At 40.1% G+C, this 20,874-nt stretch overlaps 3 protein-coding genes across 7 annotated transcripts; 1 reads left to right on the top strand and 2 right to left on the bottom strand.

Annotated features, from left to right (window-relative positions):
• Positions 1-174: 174 nt before the first annotated feature.
• LOC139580906 (interferon-induced protein with tetratricopeptide repeats 5-like) lies at positions 175-4,111 on the bottom strand. 4 transcript variants are annotated; one of them, XM_071410052.1, is made up of 2 exons: positions 4,021-4,111; positions 175-1,897 (listed from the first exon to the last, which is right to left on the bottom strand). In XM_071410052.1, the coding sequence occupies exon 2, from the start codon at positions 1,876-1,878 to the stop codon at positions 472-474; it is 1,407 nt and encodes a 468-aa protein (XP_071266153.1). In that variant the 5' UTR covers positions 1,879-1,897; positions 4,021-4,111; the 3' UTR covers positions 175-471. The 4 variants fall into 4 exon arrangements, with proteins under 4 accessions (XP_071266153.1, XP_071266150.1, XP_071266151.1 ...); XM_071410049.1 differs by lacking the exon at positions 4,021-4,111 and adding an exon at positions 3,779-3,958; XM_071410050.1 differs by lacking the exon at positions 4,021-4,111 and adding an exon at positions 2,778-3,136.
• A 216-nt stretch (positions 4,112-4,327) lies between these two features.
• On the bottom strand, positions 4,328-11,512 carry LOC139580907 (interferon-induced protein with tetratricopeptide repeats 5-like). Of its 2 annotated transcripts, none has more exons than XM_071410054.1 (2): positions 11,368-11,512; positions 4,328-6,135 (listed from the first exon to the last, which is right to left on the bottom strand). In XM_071410054.1, exons 1-2 carry the CDS (start codon positions 11,370-11,372, stop codon positions 4,803-4,805), a joined length of 1,338 nt encoding a protein of 445 aa, XP_071266155.1. In that variant the 5' UTR covers positions 11,373-11,512; the 3' UTR covers positions 4,328-4,802. The 2 variants fall into 2 exon arrangements, with proteins under 2 accessions (XP_071266155.1, XP_071266154.1); XM_071410053.1 differs by lacking the exon at positions 11,368-11,512 and adding an exon at positions 10,256-10,637.
• A 3,373-nt stretch (positions 11,513-14,885) lies between these two features.
• Positions 14,886-16,165, top strand: LOC139580908 (cholesterol 25-hydroxylase-like protein). The gene has a single exon (XM_071410055.1). It carries the CDS (start codon positions 14,926-14,928, stop codon positions 15,682-15,684), a length of 759 nt encoding a protein of 252 aa, XP_071266156.1. The 5' UTR covers positions 14,886-14,925; the 3' UTR covers positions 15,685-16,165.
• Positions 16,166-20,874: the final 4,709 nt, after the last annotated feature.

Here is a 20,874-nt window from a genome sequence, read left to right as displayed (position 1 = left end):
AACTTCAAGTGAGTCCCTCCAAACTTCAATCAAAGTGCAAGCATGGAGATTCTTAGAGGGAACAACAGGAAACGTATATATCTGACGTGGTTCCCCTTTATTACGCAATGTTGGCTTTAGGAACTAAGTAGAAAAAAACATTGCAATTTAACAAGAACAAAAGATAATCAAGACTTTGGTACTGTGTTTTATTACCTCTTCAGAATGTTAATGACAGGTCAAGCAACAGTTTAACAGTCAATGAAGATATCTAATCATCTACGCTATAGGGGACACATCCAAAGACATTTTTAAAAAATCTCACAAAAGTAATAGAATCTTACTCAAATTTTCTTTGCAATTTCTTACACTAAATCAAACTTAAGAAGCATACATGCAACTTGAAGTAAATGTTACTCCACGATTAAAACCATTAAAATGCTTGTAGCAGTATTCTTATGTAAGCCATGCGTTGTGTTACAATAAAATATATCATTTGAGTTTCATTCCTTTGCCTAGGGCATCTGTAAGGTCATCTGTGTCTGGAGAGTGCACATTGACTCTCCTTGGCTCCTCTTTGTCTTCAGTGGCGAGGAACGCCAAAATCTCAGAGGCCTCGCCAACTCTCCTCTTGTTAGTCTGGCACCTCTCTGCTATCTGCTTAAGCTTCTTCCCAGACTCCTTCCTGTCCCAACTCTCATTCTGTATCTGGTAGGCCTTTTTGAATTGTGTCACAGCCCTGCCCTCATCTTTCTTCTTGTGGAACAGAAACAGGCCGAAGCTGGTGTAGCAGTGCTGCTTGTCAGAGTCATTGAGGGATTCATCTTTCACTAGGTTGATGAAGATCTTCATCGCCTCTTCCAGCTGGTAGTTGTTCCCGTAGGCCTCAGCCAGGTTCACCCTGGCGTGAATGTTGGAGGGCTTCAGCTCCACGGCTCTGGAGAAGTGACGGATGCAGACCTCCACCTTTGCTTTTATCTGGCCCCCATTGACTCGTCCCCCTTTCCTCTTCTGCTCGAACATCTGACTGAGCTGCTGTTTGTGACACAGGCCAATTTGGTGATGGAGGAAGTGGGAGTTTGGAGACAGCTCCAGAGCTTTCCCCAAAATGTGTAGGGACTCATTGACGGAGCCCTCGTATCTGAAAAACTTTGCCACGTAACGCATGACGTGAGGCACATCAGGAGACAGTCTGAGGGCTTCTGTGATGAGTTTTATGGACTCTTGTTTATTTTTGTTCTGAAGCTTCAGGGCTAGGAGGACCATAACCTCAGAGTTATCAGGCTCCAATGATAAGGCTTTCCTTAGCTGAGTGGTAGCTTCACTTTCCTCAGACCTCACTTTGTTATCCCTAACCATGCCCTCCAACCTGTACAGGACCATGGCATAGCCCACATTGAAAGAAGCATTGTTTGGCTCCCCCTCTAGAGCTTTCTGGAAGCTTTCTTTTACCCTTTTATAAAAGAATCCCCCAAGCCTGATAAGGCTCCAACCTTTCTCACCATGTATTGAAGGTATGCTGCCGTGAATCTTTGAGGCCATTGGAATACCCTTATTGATGTTTTCCAGCTTCCCAAGGTAGGCATCCACCTCATCCATGTTCCCTAAGTGATAGTGAACCCATGCATAGTTAGCATAGGTCACCAGTAACCCTGTCTCATACTGCCTGTCCTTCATTGCACTCTCAGCCTTGTGGAGATACTCAAGAGCACTAACATTATTTTCCTCCAGGTGGCTCAGGAACGCTAGTAAGTTGAAATACGTGACATGGTATTTTGAAGGGCAGAACTTCATGATTCGATCCAGGAGCTTTTCAGGGATGCTGTCCAGGTCCTTAATGTGAGCCTTCCTTATGCCCCATGTGAAGTGACACTCAAGTGCTTTCAGCTTGACTTCCATATCTGCTTTGACCGAGGCGCTGTGAGAAAAAGACAAAAATACCATTATTAACACCCAGCATTTTAACTGTTGTTGTCACTTCTGCCTCCCAAGGTGTCGGACCTTATAGCTGAGGGTCACATAATCACAATTGTACCCAAGGTCGTCAGGTTGATCAACACCCTCTCCCCTGATACCTGACCTACACTATCTGCCTATTCTATCCTTTCACACACTTACACGAATGCCTAGCTCCCTTTACTGCCTGGGCATTAATATTGCACTATCGAAGTTGCTTTGTGTGAGTATACAGTATGACCTATTTTCTTCTTAATGTTTTTTTTCTGTGTGTTGTGGTAATTATATTAATCCTTTTTCATGTGTAGTCCACCTGTCAACTGTCACCTTTAATTTCCAGAAATAATTGTCCCTCTGGATAAATAAAATGTAAATTGAATTAAACTGAAGCAGCACACCACACGGATTATTACTGTGTTATGTCAAGTCGATTATACAAATTATAGTTATTAACAATACGAAATTACACAAATGGTAGTATACGCTAAATAAATCATTTTCAAAGACAAATATCACAGGTGATGCCAAAGTGTGCCTTCAATTCATTGATGAAATACAATAAAAATGTTACATATTGTAACGTTGGAGAGCGTTGGACTAGTAATCGAAAGGTTGCAAGTTCGAATCCCCGAGCTGACAAGGTACAAATCTGTCGTTCTGCCCCTGAACAAGGCAGTTAACCCACTGTTCCTAGGCCGTCATTGAAAATAAGAATTTGTTCTTAACTGACCTGCCTATAAAGCTAAAATAAATAAATAAAAGACCTGCTCCCTGCTGTTTCATTACAATATATTTATATCGCAACAAAAGATCCTGTCTTATTTTCGGAGTAAAATTCTTACCTCATCTTGTTGAATGCAGCGAGTTGTTTTTTGCACAAGTACGCGGACGTAGCCTACGTAGCCTACATAGCCGAACGTACTCACTCCCTGGCAATACATTCTGCAACTTGCAAAAGACAGGAAAGCGAAACTGATGCGTAGCTGTATTGCCAAAGTCTCCATTCCGGCAATACGCCATTTAGGAACCTTTTGCACTGTAGCATACAAAATATTGTGGTATATAGTCTACTGACCTGCGATCATCATGTTACAAACGTTTCTAAACCGTGAATAGAAAAGCAGTGCTCTCAACACCGTATTCAGTAAGAATGCCTCCATGAAGAGAATTCCTGTGCTGCAATGATTGACCACGTACTAGCGCTGTGTACTATATAAAGGAGGAAAGGAGAAGGCCAAATAAGGGGTAGAGAGCAGATGCTTGTAGAAATATAATTTTCCAGCGAGTAAATATTCAAATCGTTTTTTCAACACTAATGACTCTACAATCACTCGTTGTGTTTGAACAATGCTTATTTTCATTATGAATAACCAACTTCAGAAATTAGAGTAACACTATCTGCCTCCTCTCTATCCTTTCACACCACTTACACGAATGCTTTACACGAATGTCCTATTTTCGTGATGTTTTTTTTCTTCATATATGTTGTGGTAATTATATTAATCATTTTTCGTGTGTAGTCCACCTGTCAACTGGCACCTTTAATTTCCAGCAATAATTGTCACTCTGGATAAATAAAATGTAAATTAAACTGAAGCAGCACACCACACGGATTATTATTGTGTCATGTCAAATCGATTATACAAATTCTAGTTATTAACAATACGAAATTACACAAATGGTAGTATACGCTAAATAAATCATGATTTCAAAGACAGAAATATCACAGGTGATGCCAAAGTGTGCCTTCAATTCATTGATGAAATACAATAAAAATGTAATACTGTATATATTTATTTTGCACCAAGAGATCCTGTCTAATTTTCGGAGGTAAAATTCTTACCTCATCTTGTTGAATACAGCGAGTTGTTTTTTGTATTGCACCAGTACGCGGACGTAGCTTACACAGCCTCAACAACTCACTCCCTGGCAATATATAGGGCTTCTGCAATTCGCAAAAGACAGGAAACCGAAACTGATGCGTAGCTGTATTGCCAAAGTTTCCATTCTGACAAGTGACAACAGGTAATTTATTAACATTTTGCACTGTAGCCTAACAAAGATGGTGGTATATAGTCTACTGACCTGCGATCATCACGTGACAAAAGTTTTCAAACCGTGAATAGAAAAGCAGTGCTATCAACAATTTACTCAAACCTGCATGAAGATAATTCCTGTGATGCAATGATTGACCACGTACTGGCGCTGTGTACTATATAAAGGAGGAAAGGAGAAGGTCATAAAAGGGGTAGAGAGGAGATGATTGTAGAAATATTATTTTCCAGCGAGTATATATTCAAATTGTTTTTTCAACACTAGCGACTCTACAATCACTCGTTGTTTTTGAACAATGCTTATTTACATGATGAATAACCAAATTTGGAAATTAGAATAACACTTACAAGTATTTTTTTTTTTATTGCAAGATTTATCATGAAGCCTCTTCAATACGGTACAATTGTGACACTACATGGTTTTGTGACACTACATGGCTTTGTGACACTACATGACACATCTTAAGACATAGAAACATATGTTTTCCGAAAGTAATACATTTGAACTGAAATTTTCTTTGCAACTTTTAAATTAAATAAAAAGAAGCGTACAGCCAGAGATGCGTACTCCCAACTTGAACTTCACCATTAAAAACATGAAAATGCATCCAGCATTGAACTGCACTGTTGGTTAAGGGCTTGTAAGTAAGCATTTCACGGTAAAGTCTATACTTGTTGTATTCGGCACGTGACAAATAAAGTTTGATTTGAGCAGTGTTTCAATGTAAGCCATGCATTGTGTTATAGCTACGTATATCATTTGAATTTCATTCCTTTGCCGAAAGAATCTGTCAGGATGTCTGTGTCCTCAGACTACTTCTCCTGTTTGAGGAACGACAAAATCTCAGAGGCCTCGCCAACTCTCTTCTTGTTAGCCTGCCACCTCTCTGCGATCTGATTCAGCCTCTTCCCAGCCTGCTTCCTGTCCCAACTCTCAATCGGAATCTGGTAGGCCTTTTTGAATTGTGTCACAGCGCCATCCTCGTCTCTCTTCTTGTAGAAAAGAAACGTGCCGAAGGCGGTGTAGCAGTGCTGCTTGTCTGAGTCACTGAGGGACTTGTCCTCTAAAAGGACAGTGAATATCTGCATCGCCTCTTCCAGCTGGTAGTTGTTCCCGTAGGCCTCTGCCAGGTTCACCCTGGCGTGGATGTTGGAGGGCTTCAGATCCACGGCTCTGGAGAAGTGACAGATGCAGACCTCCACCTTCGCTTTTATCTGTCCCCCTTTCCTCTTCTGCTCGAACATCTGGATGAGCTGCTGTTTGTGACACAGGCCGATTTGGTGATGGAGGAAGTGAGAGTTTGGAGACAGTTCCAGAGCTTTCCCCAAAACCTGTAGGCACTCATTGATGGAGCCCTCATTTTTGAAATATTTGGCCACATAACGCAGTACATGAGGCACGTCAGGTGACAGCCTGAGGGCCTCTTTGGTGAGTTTCAAGGACTCAAGTTTGTTTTCTTGATTTTTTTGAAGTTTCAGAGCTAGGAGGACCATAAGTTCAGAGTTATCAGGCTCCAAGGATAAGGCCTTCCTTAGCTGGTTGGCAGCTGCAGTCATCACTGAACTCACTCTCTTATTCTTGACCATGCCCTCCAACCTGTACAGGACCAGGGCATAGCCCATATTGAAAGAAGCATTGTCTGGTTCCCCCTCAAGAGCTTTCTGGAAGCTCTCTTTTACCCTCTTATAAAATAATCCCCCAAACCTGAGAAGACTCCAACCTTTCTCACCATGTACGGAAGGTAAGCTGCCTTGAATAATTAAGGCACTTGGAATTCCCTCATTGATGATTTCCAGCTTTCCAATGTAGGCATCCACATCATCAAGGTTTCCTGAGTGATAGTGAACCCATGCAAAGTTAGCATAGGTCACCAGTAACTCTGTATCATCCTGTCTGTCCTTCAATGCACTCTCAGCCTTGTGGAGATACTCAAGAGCACTAACATTATTTTCCTCCAGGTGGCTCAGGAACGCTAGTAAGTTGAAATATGTGGCATGGTATTTCGGCGTGGTAAACCTCATGATGCGATCCAGGAGCTTTTCAGGGAGGCTGTCCAGGTCCTTAATGTGAGCCTTCATTATGCCCCATGTGAAGTGACACTCAAGTGCTTTCAGTTTGACTTCCATATCTGCTTTGACCGAGGCACTGTGAGAAAGGCAAAAATACCATTATTACCATTTTAACTACAATGAGCCAGACAAACTTCTCCCGTCGAGGAGAGCCCACGCACTTCACCAATGTTTCCGCAGATCAAGTATGCAGACATTCCCTGATGGTCTGTCAGTTGAATTCTATAGGCAGTTTTGGGAATTACTAGAAGACCTATTTTTAACATGTTTCAACATTGCATTGAAAATGATTAAATGGTCTCCACTATGAAACAGGGCCTTATTTCACTGATTCCGAAGCCTGATAAGACCCTTCTCTCATTGACAATTGGAGACCAATTACGTTATTAAATATTGATTACAAATTGATTGCTCTGGATTATGCCAATAGATTAAAGAAAGGAATAGATACAATTATAAATGCGACTCGAACAGGATTTATGAAGGGCCGTCACATAAACTCCAACATTCGTTTAGCTCTTTTAGATTATTCAGATGCAATTGACTCAGATGCTGTTGTTTTATTTTTGGACTTCTGTAAAGCCTTTGACACAATTGAACATGAATTTCTCTTTCGGTCTCTTAAACTTTTTAACAATGTTTTTTCTGATAACAACTAGTTCATTGCATCTGCTGTGGAGCCCTGTTTCATAATATTACCATATGTCCCAGCTGCTTGCCGTAGTTTTGAAGTAGTCACGAAAAAACAGGCCTGCCTTTAGGGCATTTTTCACCCTGTTCTACGTCACAATCCCCACTTTGCTATTGTTGGCAATGAGACCTGCCCACATTGCTGGTAGTTAAAAATGTAAATAACAAAAAATGACTCATGGAACTCTGAGGTTGTCCCATTGTTTCCTATAGGGAAATATAGGCATGTCTGTCTATTTTCCCAAATATCTCGCAATGTGTATATTCAGATTTTTTTCAAGTTGGACACCATTTTAATCAGGATAATCTACCGAGGTAAAATTGGTTTTATATTCACATATTCGGACATTCATCAGTCATTCAACAGACATTCGTCAAAAGCCATTTAAAACTGTAAAAATCAATAACTAATTCACCGTTTGTCACAATCATCAAACTAGATATGATTCATTCTATAAATGTCTAGCATACTTTTATAACTTTTGTTTTGAGTAAAAATTCCAGTTTTTATTTGATAGAGGGCATGTAGGCCATCTAGAGGGTGTGTGTTCAAAGTTCTAACGAGTCTGTTATACCCTATTAGAAGGGGCCTGACAGAAAATTCTGCATCTGAAGTCCTATTAAATTAGATTACAGGAAAAAACTACGGAATGAAGTGGTCAGGCCTGCCTAATGAAGAAGACCGATGGATGGATCTAGAGGACCAAGACAACCAAGAGGATCAACATGGACATTCTACAGTGGAGATGAGGAAAACTAAAAGTGAACCATAACATGCGCTACCATTCAAAAGTTTGGGGTCACTTAGACATGTCCTTGTTTTTGAAAGAAAAGCACATTTTTATGTCCATTAAAATAACAGTGTAGACATTGTTACAGGCTCAAAATGGCCAGAAACAAAACTTTCTTCTGAACATAATCAGTCTATTCTTGTTCTGAGAAAAGAAGGATATTCTATGTGAGCTTGTAATTGAACCCACAAATGCTGATGCTTCAGATACTCAACTAGTCGAAAGATGGATAGTTTTATTGCTCCTTTAATCAGCACAACAGTTTTCAGCTGTGCTAACATAATTGCAAAGGGGTTTTCTAATGATCAATTAGCCTTTTAAAATGATAAACTTGGATTAGCTAACACAACGTGCCATTGGAACACAGGAGTGATGGTTGCTGATAATGGGTCTCTGTATGCCTATGTAGATATTCCATTAAAAATCAGCCGTTTCCAGCTGCAAAAGTCATTTACAACATTAACAATGTCTACACTGTATTTCTGATCAATTTGATGTTATTTTAATGGACAATGTTTTTTTGCTTTAATTTAAAAAACAAGGACATTTCTAAGTGACCCTACACTTTTGAACGGTAGTGTACGTGTATACTGTATGTGTGTATATATATATATATATATATATATTAGCATGGGTATTGAAAGATACCAGATGGTGGATAACAAAAAAAAGTACTAATATAAGAAGTGGACGGCACATGTTTTGTTTTTGGGCTAAATGTATACATTGTGATTTGCCTCTGAACTGTATGTGAAACCCTCTGCAATCTACTGGCACTAACCATTAAAAACTAGGACTTCAACCAGGCTGTCCCTATGCTATTTGCTCTCTTTCTCTCTTAAACTGCTAGCACAAAGCCTACGTGAAAATGTGTTTTTTCACAAAAGATCATGGAAAAAAATATCAACTGGCCCAAATCAGCTCTACATAATTCAGCAGGGAGGTGTGCAACTACCACACATTATACCCATTATACCAGTGGAGAAATTACATCACCTACATAGGTATTGCCATATCCCTTTCAATTCACATTCCTTGCAGAAAGAACTATTTGCAAACCTTTTAAAACATCCAGAAAGACTTAGAAGGGTATTTATACTTTAAAAGACATATTTTATGTGGATGAAAGAATTCTGCCAGTGTTTTAAAGTCCTAGTTTCATGTTGTTTTCTTTACCTCCAACTCTATATATCCAAGTGAGCCTATGAGGACCTTGGGGATCAGATTTACCATTATACCCATTGATCAAACGTATAACAGACAGACACTGCTCAAAAATGAGTTATTTGTGATATCTACACTCAGTGTCCACTTTATTAGGTTCACCATACTATTCATGAAAATAAATTACTCCTACAGTACATACACCAAGTCCTATGGTCATGGCTTGCTAGACACTAAAGCATGCAGAGAAGTATTCAGGTATTCTGTTACTGTTTGTTAGAACTTTAGAATGTGCAAAATGACAGCACAGTCTGTGATGGTCTTCTGTAACAGAAATGTTCCAAAACTTGTACTGACTGTAATAAACTCCAACTGGACTTAAAAACTTGAACAGTCTATCTCCTTTTCCAGTTTCATCAACAGTTTTGAATTCACGCTGTTCCAGATGCAAAGGGGGTTGTACCTAATAAAGTGACCACTGTATCTATAGACTTTCCAGAATGTGTTCTGGGAATAGCCGGGGTATTAAACATTTGGCTGTAAGTGTTGAACATTTGAATCTATTACCCCAGGAGATGGTACCATTCAGCTTGTCTGGGGATGACAAAGAAGGACTTCAACAAAGCCAAAATAGAAAATGATTGGAAGGGGCCTCGTCGCTGTTAAATTAGAGACGTATAAATACATGACTGTTGTGCCTTGTAACTACATTAAAATGTGGAACTGTTGCACTAAAAATGCAAACATTGATTTGACATACAATTTAAGATTGTAAACATTGTACAACTTTATGTAAACATTCTCTAACTTCATATAGAACACATTTCACTTGAAATTAACATTTATTTAAAGTTATTGCAAATAAATTAATATTTTCACTTTTTTCTGTGACAATCACTGAATTAGTTATTTCTTTCTTCATCTTTAAATGCAATATTTGAGATTTTATGTATTTCTATCAAATCAAAACTGGAATTTCTACTCAAAGCAAAGGTTGTAAAGGTATACTAGACATTTATAGAATAAATCATACCTAGTTTGATGATTGTCATAATCAGTGAAACGTTATTGATTTATATAGCTTTAAATGGCATTTTAAATATGTTATGTATTTCTATCAAGTCAACTGGAATTTTTATTCAAAACAAAGGTTGTAAAAGTATGCTAGACCTTTATAGAATAAATCATACCTAGTTTGATGCTTCTGTGACAAACGGTGAATTAGTTATTGATTTATACCGCCTTAAATGGCATTATATAGATTTGATCTATTTATATCAAATCAAAACAGGAATATAAAACCAACTTTACCTAGGTGGATAACCTCTTTCTAATTACATAAGGTTGGGCAGCGTACTCTGCTGCCATGATCGCTAGACCAGAAATAGTAAAAAGTTGTCATTTTCCCCCTACTTCCTCGTTATGCAGACATAAGCACACTTGGCACTATCGAGGTGCGGATGTTTACTTTCTACACGAGTTGTTATTTTTCAGTTTTGTTCTAAGAACAGGTTGTAGGGGTAAAATAAAAAGGGATACATGTTTTGGTACCATTTAGGCGAAATTGAATTCTAAGCGTCACTCCAGTCCGAAGAGGTTCGGCGAACGTTCGATTCCAGTCATTTGCTCTGGGCTCGAGCTAGTGTTCCAGCTCACCCAAAGTTATTTTGCAATTTTTCAGCCTATCTGTATATCGTGTTGTCGTTTCTACTGTAGCACGAAGTATGTATGTATGAAGCATAATGCATTTACAGTCTTATTCACGTTTTCAAGTACTAGTAACAAATAATGCATTCCGATTATTGCATATATTGTAATGGACACCTATGATGTGTGTAAAATACTTTTTTGAAGGTTGTACTGATTATAATGAGCTAATGCTAAGTAATTTGCTAGCTGTGTGTGGCGCCATGTTCGTTGACATTAGACAATGTATTCTGGATGTCACGTGAACGTCTGTCAGACGAAAGATGTTATAATGAGGCGAAGGAATGGTTTACTCGTCATTCGGGTAAACTTCCGTAAGTGAATGAAGGGAAGTAAGTTATGGTAAACGACACACCCCCTTCAACATGCGTATTGGAAACAGACCAAACTCATCTTGTCTCCTCTTATTATCTTTGGTTGACGCGAAAAACAAACAAGGCGGCGCGCACGAACTACCCATCATCGGATTATTTTTGATTTCTAGAAAGTGTTTTACTCAATTATTTCGATCAATTTTGAGCTCACCCGTGATATGATTAACTATAAATAGTAATTGCTATTAGCTAATTCACATGGTGTTTTTTGTCAGCCGAGAGTTATCTAAATATTAGCTATTGTGTTTGTCAACTAACTATATTAGCTATTGTGTTTGTCAACTAACTAATTGTGTTTGTAAACTAGCTAATGTAAACGACATTTTCCGGTTTGGATGACTGTGTTATGCGGTCATTACTTCTGTGAATGTCTGAATATTGCATCCAAAAATAAACTTGTCACATTCAGGACAGGTATTATTAGCAATACGAAATTACACAAATTGTAGTATACGCTAAATGAATCATGATTTCAACGAGAAATATCACAGGTGATGCCAAATTGTGCCTTCAATTAATTGATTAAATACAATAACAATGTAACATATATTTATATCCACATATCCTGTCTAATATTCTCACCTCATCTTGTTGAATACAGCGAGTTGTTTTTTGTAACGACCAAGTACGTGGAATAGGCCACACAGCCAACACGTACTCAACCAACACGTACTCACTCGCTGGCTATATATAGACCTGCAGTTTACAACTAAATGAAAGGAAAACGAAACTGATGCGTAGCTGTATTGCCAAGGTTGAGATCGCGCTGTGTACTATATAAAGGGGGAAAGGAGAAGGTCATATAATGGGTAGAGAGGAGATGCTTGTAGAAATATTATTTTCCATCGAGTATATATTCAAATAGTTTTTTCAACACTCGTGACTCTATACTCACTCATTGTTTCTGAACAATGCTTATGTACATGATGAATAACCAACTTTAGAAATTAGAATAACACTTTTTTATAGGTCTAGTTGTTTTTTTGCAAGATGTATCATGCAGCCACATGGTGCAATTTTACTCAGACAACTGAACTTTGTAACACTACCTGACACCTTAAGACATATAAACATATATCTTTTCCAAAAGTAATACATTTGAACTCAAATTTCCTTTGCAACTTTTACACAAAATAAAAAGAAGAGTGCAGCCAGAGATGCGTACTCCCACCTTAAACTTTAGTTTTCACTTCACCATTAAAAACATTAAAATGCTCAAATGCATGCAGCAGTGTAAGCCATGGCATTGTGTTATAGTTAGGCATATCATTTGAGTTGCAATCCTTTGCCGAAAGAATCTGTCAGGTCGTCTGTGTCCTCAGACTACCTTTCCTGTTTGTGGAACGACAAAATCTCAGAGGCCTCGCCAACTCTCTTGTTATCCTGCCACCTCTGTGATCCGCTGAGAGGTGCCTCTTCCCAGCCAGCCTCTTTCTGTCCCAACTCTCAATCCGAATCTGGTAGGCGTTTTTGACCTATGTCACAGCGCCATCCCCGTCTCTCTTCTTGCTAAACCAAATCCGGTATAGCAGAGCTGCTTGTCTGAGTCACTGCTCTTCCAGCTGGTAGTTGTTCCCGTAGGCCTCAGCCAGGTCCATCCTGGTGTGGTCGTTGGAGGCCTTCAGATCCACGGCTCTGGAGAAGTGACGGATGCAGACCTCCACCTTCGCTTTTATCCTTAATGTCGGCCTTTTTTATTCCCCGTGTAAAGTGACGTTCAAGTGCTTTCAGCTTGACTTCCATATCTGCTTTGACCTCTGTGAGGAAAAAGAAATAATACAAATTATTATAAGTTATTATATTATTACTAGCCCAACATTGTTATCATTGTTAACAGTCATAATAATATTCAACACAACAGCATTGTTTGTTATTGTGATATCAAGTAGTTCAGAGAAATAGATTATGTGCATGTAATTAAATTATTTTACAATTGGTGTCAAATTCTTACCTCGTTTTATTTTCGATGGCAGATAAGATATATGACCACAGTATTGAGGTAATAAAAATCTGAGACTAGTGCAAACCAATAATGTATATAAACCCTGGATTGTGATTTTTCTATGTATTGACCATTGAGAGGCTTTGAAGCCACTGGTTGGCAGTATTGGCACTCCCCAGTAGGAGCAGTCCTCCATAGGAATTAATGGAATTTTACAGTATTTCAATTCAATGTTTCAAGGACAAAATGACATGTATTCAAGTATTTTTGTTTTTGTAATGGTAACAGTACATTAGTTATCTAAAAAAATGTACTTTAAGGAAAATGTTTATATATATTTATCTGTGTTTTTTTAATGTTAGCTCACATAATATAATTTCAAAGTATGCATTAAAGTGTCTGTAATATAATACATTTATGGCAAAAATGAATGTAGACAATAAATGCATTTCTATAGCTTCCTAAATATTTTTTACATGGTGGAGTGCCAAGATGGAGGCTTCAAAACAGCGCCCCCTGGAAGTTATGTAGTGTATATAGAAATAATTTGCACAGACACTTGAACTAGCCACTCCCTGGCATATTATTTATATTTTGCAGAGACGAAAACGAAACTGATACGTGATTGCCATGAGTTTCTATTCTGTCAAATAGCTATTTATCATGTAACAAAGTATTTTTTATGTGAATAAAAAACAGCCAACTATCAACAACTGAATCGAAATTTAGATAACGTGTATGCACCATCCTATTAATAGTATCTCAAGCATACCATGCACACATATGTACACACATACGGAACCACAAGGTGCCCTGGCTGTACAGGACAGATTTACAGAGTTCATGTAACACCTGAATCAACACTAGAAATGTTACACTGAAAAATCAACACTAGTTAACACTGGCCAATTTGCTGTGTATAGATCAACATCTGTGTAACATGATACATGTAAAGTGGTTCACTAAGGCAGATTGTGTGACGGAGGGGGGAGCCAAAGTAAACCCATAGATCCAGTCGGCACTGCCACAGATATGATCAGAATTGAGGTTTTGGAATGTAACCATTGTGCGTGGGGTAAGCTTGGAAAGTACACACTGGATTTTCCCGCGAATGGGAGGGTCTCAGTTGACACCAAAGAACCAGTCAAGACAAGTGGAACTGAACTTACCTTACCTCAGAAAGGGAGAGTCACCACATGACTCACTCCAACTCTCTCCTTGTGATTCATAGAATAGATGGATAGAATTTTAAGTGGAGATGAGGATGAACTTTAATCCCAACTAACCCCTAGTTAGTTGCCACATCCAGTTTACAGAAAGTGCTATTGACATCCTCATAATGCATACAAAATGTTGTAATTACTGTGGTTTTGTGAACAGATGTTTATCAAGAGCAGGGCTTGATAGATCATAAATGACTAATGGTCTATTATCCAGCTATTCACTCTAAATACCAAGGCAGTCGACCATTCATCATCAGGAATGAGAGGTTTCCTTTTCTGTTTGACCTCTGGCACTGACATAATACTGTTCAGGAACAGATCCCTAGTACTGATGAATGGAAAGTTCCTTTCATCACACATTGGAATGTGAATAGAAGGCAAATGAGTGGAATGGAAACAGAAAGCAATCAACAGCACCACCTACTGTTTGCATAGTCACTATGCCTAGTTCTCAGCTCTCACAGGAATTCTGCTACACGGGTTAAGTCATCAGAGGGTCACAGCTCTGTTGTAACAGTGGTAAAGTCTCTCTGACTGTCAGTGGGTCAGACCTCCATCAGCTCTCACCACGTCGTTTGCTCCTGGCAAAATAAAAATGTTCAACCCACCCCTCCTCCTTGTCCTCCTCTTCCCTTTGATAACATTATGCAATACAGTGAAACTTTGATATACCTTAGCTTAGAACAACACTCATTTCTGGTTATGAAGGTATTTGTTTAATGATTGTATTGAGATTTTCATTGCAGGCACACAGAACAATCATACTCCGAATCAGATAACTGAGCTAAGTGTGGAATAAGTCAAGGGGTATGAATACTTTCTGAAGACACTGTAAGAAGTCAACAGGAAGTTTAGTAAGGCTATATAAGGACATCTGTGGGCGGATACTTTTCACAGAGAACTCATAAAAAGGGAGATCTTTTGCAGGAGGTTGTTTAAACACGCACGTCAAGCTCACACACAAGACTGAACACAATGCTTCTACAGAGCCTATGGGACTTCATACTGGGATATAATGCGTGGCTCAGATCACCTTTCTTCCCTGTGCTTTTCTCCCTCAGTGTCTACCTCACCTTCTGCCTGCCCTTCGTGGTGCTGGACCTCCTCTCCCCCAGGCTGGCCTGGATCAGGACCTTTAAGATCCAGCAGAATAGCCATGTCTCCTGGACCATGATGTGGAGCTGCCTGGCTCACTCCCTCTACAACCATGTAGTGTTCCTCTTCCCTCTCACTGTGCTGCACTGGTTCTGGAGACCAGCCAGCTTCATGCCCGAGGCCCCCGGAACACTGCGTCTCATCTGGGACGTGGTCGCCTGCCTCCTGCTGTTCGACTTTCAATATTTCATCTGGCATCTGCTGCACCATAAGGTGCCCTGGCTGTACCGGACATTCCACAAGGTGCATCACAAGCACACATCCACCTTCGCCCTGACCACTGAGTACTCTGGGGCCTGGGAAACCCTGTCACTGGGATTCTTCGCTGGGGTCAACCCTCTGCTGCTGGGCTGCCACCCCCTGACAGAGATGCTCTTCTATGTTCTGAATATCTGGCTTTCTGTGGAGGACCACTCTGGCTATGACCTGCCCTGGTCCACGCATAGACTGGTGCCCTTTGGGCTCTACGGTGGAGCTCCACACCACGACCTGCACCATCTGAAGTTCAAGTCCAACTATGCTCCGTACTTCACACACTGGGACAGGGTTTTGGGGACATTGCACAAGCATTCAGACTGAATTTGTGCACAGAAGAAAGTGCAATTGGACATCTTGAATATCTTTTATGTTAAAAGGATGGGATGCAGAGAGCATCACTTTGTGATATATTGTATTATATGCTGATGTTATTTACCATAGTAAAGATAAAGCTGTATTTAAGTTATTTATTTAATTAAACGTGCTATTTATTATGGCATAGCCTGACAGCAGATTTTCTATGACTGTTGTACATGAAAGTTCTCTCTAAAGATTCATGCAATGGACTCAAATAAAATAAAAAACAGTTACATTAACCAGTTTAGAGCTGTGATGCTAGTTAATTTGACTGGGATTGAATGACTGAAGACTGTTGTGAATGTTTGTGTTGACTTCTCAGTGCTACTGGGTGAGCATCACAGAACAAAATGTTCAGCTGTTTCAAGCTGTATGCAGTTTTAACAAGAGATAACCCCCAACATTTTAGTTACAAAACAAGATGTAATAAAACTTATGACCTAAACATGTGTGTGGCTCGCTTTCATTAATCTACAGTCTTCTGTACGTAAGCCTATTTGTTTATACGATGTTGTTGATTTATAGAGATGGCTGTTTTCAGATACAGCAATGCTGCATGCAGAACAACCATGATGGTTTCATATGATGCATATATACACTGCTCAAAAGTATAAAGGGAACACTTAAACAACACAATGTAACTCCAAGTCAATCATACTTCTGTGAAATCAAACTGTCCACTTAGGAAGCAACACTGATTGACAATAAATTTCACATGCTGTTGTGCAAATGGAATAGACAAAAGGTGGAAATTATAGGCAATTAGCAAGACACCCCCAATAAAGGAGTGATTCTGCAGGTGGTGACCACAGACCACTTCTCAGTTCCTATGCTTCCTGGCTGATGTTTTGGTCACTTTTGAATGCTGGCGGTGCTTTCACTCTAGTGGTAGCATGAGACGGAGTCTACAACCCACACAAGTGGCTCAGGTAGTGCAGCTCATCCAGGATGGCACATCAATGTGAGCTGTGGCAAGAAGGTTTGCTGTGTCTGTCAGCGTAGTGTCCAGAGCATGGAGGCGCTACCAGGAGACAGGCCAGTACATCAGGAGACGTGGAGGAGGCCGTAGGAGGGCAACAACCCAGCAGCAGGACCGCTACCTCCGCCTTTGTGCAAGGAGGAGCACTGCCAGAGCCCTGCAAAATGACCTCCAGCAGGCCACAAATGTGCATGTGTCTGCTCAAACGGTCAGAAACAGACTCCATGAGGGTGGTATGAGGGCCCGACGTCCACAGGTGGGGGTTGTGCTTACAGCCCAACACCGTGCAGGACGTTTGGCATTTGCCAGAGAACACCAAGATTGGGAAATTCGCCACTGGCGCCCTGTGCTCTTCACAGATGAAAGCAGGTTCACACTGAGCACATGAGCACATGTGACAGACGTGACAGAGTCTGGAGACGCCGTGGAGAACGTTCTGCTGCCTGCAACATCCTCCAGCATGACCGGTTTGGCGGTGGGTCAGTCATGGTGTGGGGTGGCATTTCTTTGTGGGGCCGCACAGCCCTCCATGTGCTCGCCAGAGGTAGCCTGACTGCCATTGGGTACCGAGATGAGATCCTCAGAGCCCTTGTGAGACCATATGCTGACACATGCACATTTGTGGCCTGCTGGAGGTCATTTTGCAGGGCTCTGGCAGTGCTCCTCCTTGCACAAAGGCGGAGGTAGCGGTCCTGCTGCTGGGTTGTTGCCCTCCTACGGCCTCCTCCACGTCTCCTGATGTACTGGCCTGTCTCCTGGTAGCGCCTCCATGCTCTGGACACTACGCTGACAGACACAGCAAACCTTCTTGCCACAGCTCGCTTGCCACAGCTGCACTACCTGAGCCACTTATGTGGGTTGTAGACTCCGTCTCATGCTACCACTAGAGTGAAAGCACCGCCAGCATTCAAAAGTGACCAAAACATCAGCCAGGAAGCATAGGAACTGAGAAGTGGTCTGTGGTCACCACCTGCAGAATCACTCCTTTATTGGGGGTGTCTTGCTAATTGCCTATAATTTCCACCTTTTTTCTATTCCATTTGCACAACAGCATGTGAAATTTATTGTCAATCAGTGTTGCTTCCTAAGTGGACAGTTTGATTTCACAGAAGTGTGATTGACTTGGAGTTACATTGTGTTGTTTAAGTGTTCCCTTTATTTTTTTGAGCAGTGTACATAAGTATAATTTGCGTACAATAATTTGAAATCCATGAGTGTACCACCGTGCACCAAAGAGATTTATATTGATGCATGTTTCTACTAGTGGTCCATTAGGGCTCGAGACACTTTAAAGAGGCAGATTACTCATAAATCATGTGGTCTATATTACTGGAATCAGGTGAAAGTTGTGCCAAAATCCACTGGTGACAGGATGCAGACATTTCCTGACCTCCCCGCGAGGGGGAATACAGAGAGGGGGAATACAGAATGAAGTCCACTATTTATAATTCTGCAGACAGTTCACTTTTAAAGACAACTAGAAGTACGATGTATCCTAAGATCCTCTGTCTCTTTCTAAAACAAATCTGAACAACATTGCTAATGGGTAATACCTAAGAATGATGGTGTCTATGTCTTGCTATGATGGTGAGTACTCAGGCTGAGATGAGTCTTGCAGACATAGGATCTTATTTTGATCACTCTTTTGCTGAAAATTATTTTCCTGTACTGAAGGAAATACAAAAGTGTAGTGTATTCAAGGATTAAAAAGGCTTCTGAAGTTGTACATTTCTAATTGCCCTAACTTAAAATGTATCTTCCCCTACAAAGATTGACCATTAATTATAATCCACATAATAATTCACATTTTCTGTTGCTGTAGGATTATTGTCCTAATGTAGCAAACTAGCTCAAATTAAGATCCTACATCTGTATTAGTGGACTAGGAGAGCAAAAATATAACCACTGTTCGAAATATTCTGAATGCCCGATCGCATTAGTATTGACCACAGATCCAAACATGTCTGAGGTTGACTGCTTTCCAGTTTTCAATTCTCTTACTCAGTCTCTCCCCATACACAAGTGGCCTGTGGCCAATCCCACAAACACTTATCCACCACAAGACAGCAAACATGACTTTCTACGTCAACACACATGTTTGAACAAGGAAAAAGAGATTCTCTATTTTCCCCAAAATTTTCCCACCACCCCAAACAAATCTGTATACAAATAATGTGAATTTTATCTCTTGTGATAATATCTTCAGACAAACACTAAAATGGAACACAGATGTCCAAAAACAAAGATGTTACAATCAACCTCTTTATTTTCCCTGAAGCCTTTCAAAAGGATAATACTGATCATCTTGCCCAAACCAATCTCCCTGACGCCACCCCTGTGCAGAAAGGAAATTCTGCATGACGACCTTGCCATTGCGCAATAACACTTATCTTTATCGTTGACATAAAAATGATTACATATTCTAATGGCAGGCTTCATGGACACAAAACACAAAGAATATATGCTGAGTAGAGGAAGAACACAGTATTATATATGCATGCAATTAAACAATGTGTCTACTGTAAGTCATTACTGTATGTGTTTTACATACAGATCCAAACAGCTTTTAGTGAATGTGAATAATGTGTTGGGTACTGCGTCAAAACCTTCGAAATAGAAAAGGTTTGAAAAGGTTTGGGTCATTGAGGTTTTTGAGCTTCTCAGCATTACAACAACAGCATTACATAAAAATGCATTACAACACAATATTTGTTTTAAAGTAATAGGCATTGCAACAGCAGGGTATTGTTGTGAAAGTACTATTCAGATGATATGAATGATAGAGAATGGTGCAAATAACGATTGACAACTGCTCTGATTTATCATAGTTTGTGTGGGTTGGTGTGAGTCATACTTCAATGAAAAGACCTCTTTGTATTCACATTTCACACAGTTTAAGGAATTGGTTTAGATTTGAATTTGCCTAGTCTTGATATACTCCAAGACTGTAACATTATCTGTCAGCAGTTTATACTGTACACTGTCAAATATGTCCTGTACATTTTAGTGTATATATAGAGTAAATCTGCCTGTGTGCGATTTATCCTTTCTGAGGTCACCAGAGACCAATAAGTGCTCCTCAGGGAACCTTTAATAATCTTTTTTATTTGAATTTAAATGTAACCTTTATTTAATTAGGCAAGTCAGTTAAGAACAAATTCTTATTTACAATGATGGCCTACACCAGTCAAACCCGGACGACGCTGGGCCAATTGTGCACTGCCCAATGGAACTCACAATCACGGGCGGTTGTGATACAGTCTGGATTCGAACCAGGGTATCTGTAATGACGCCTCTAGCACTGAGATGCAGTGCTTTAGACTGCTGCACCACTCGTGACCTATTTCTCTCATTTTAAACACATTCCTAGAAAATATTGTTTTACATGCAAACAAAGGTTAATTGACTCCCGAAACATTGATGCTTCTTGAGCCAATGAACCTCATGTATTCATGTATCTTGCAGGAATTTCTCAAGACCATGAAGTGTAAGGTTGTTCATTTATAGTTATTGCTGATTGGTTAAAACCGAATTCCAGCCGTTGTCTATTCCACAAGTTTCCACCGGCTAAATCTACAACGTTACAATGTCTATTTACTCTGTTCCATCTGACTTCACAATCCACTGTCAAATCAGCCCAGCCAGGTCATTTACAGTTGAAGTCGGAAGTATACATAGTTTACATACACTCAATTAGTATCTGGTAGCATTGCCTTTCAATTGTTTAACTTTGTTCAAACGTTTCGGGGAGCCTTCCACAAGCTTCCCACAATAAGTTGGGTGAATTTGGGCCCATTCCTCCTGACAGAGCTGGTTTAACTGACTCAGGTTTGTAGGCCTCCTTGCTCGCACAAGATTTTTCAGTTCTGCCCACACATTTTCTATGGGATTGAGGTCAGGGCTTTGTAATGGCCACTCCAATACCTTGACTTTGTTGCCCTTAAGCCATTTTGCCAGAACTTTTGAAGTATGCGTGAGGTCATTGTCCATTTGGAAGACCCATTTGCGACCAAGCTTTAACTTCCTGACTGATGTCTTGAGATGTTGCTTCAAAAAGTACGACATTTCTTCAAAAAGTACGATCTTTGTCCTCATGTGCAGTTCAAACCGTATTCTGGCTTTTTTATGGTGGTTTTGGAGCAGTGGCTTCTTCCTTGCTGAGCAGCCTTTCAGGT

This window comes from Salvelinus alpinus, chromosome 7 (assembly GCF_045679555.1).
Source record: "Salvelinus alpinus chromosome 7, SLU_Salpinus.1, whole genome shotgun sequence".
In the NCBI taxonomy this organism is placed as follows: Eukaryota; Metazoa; Chordata; class Actinopteri; order Salmoniformes; family Salmonidae; genus Salvelinus; species Salvelinus alpinus.
This window is presented reverse-complemented; position numbering and strand designations above follow the sequence as displayed.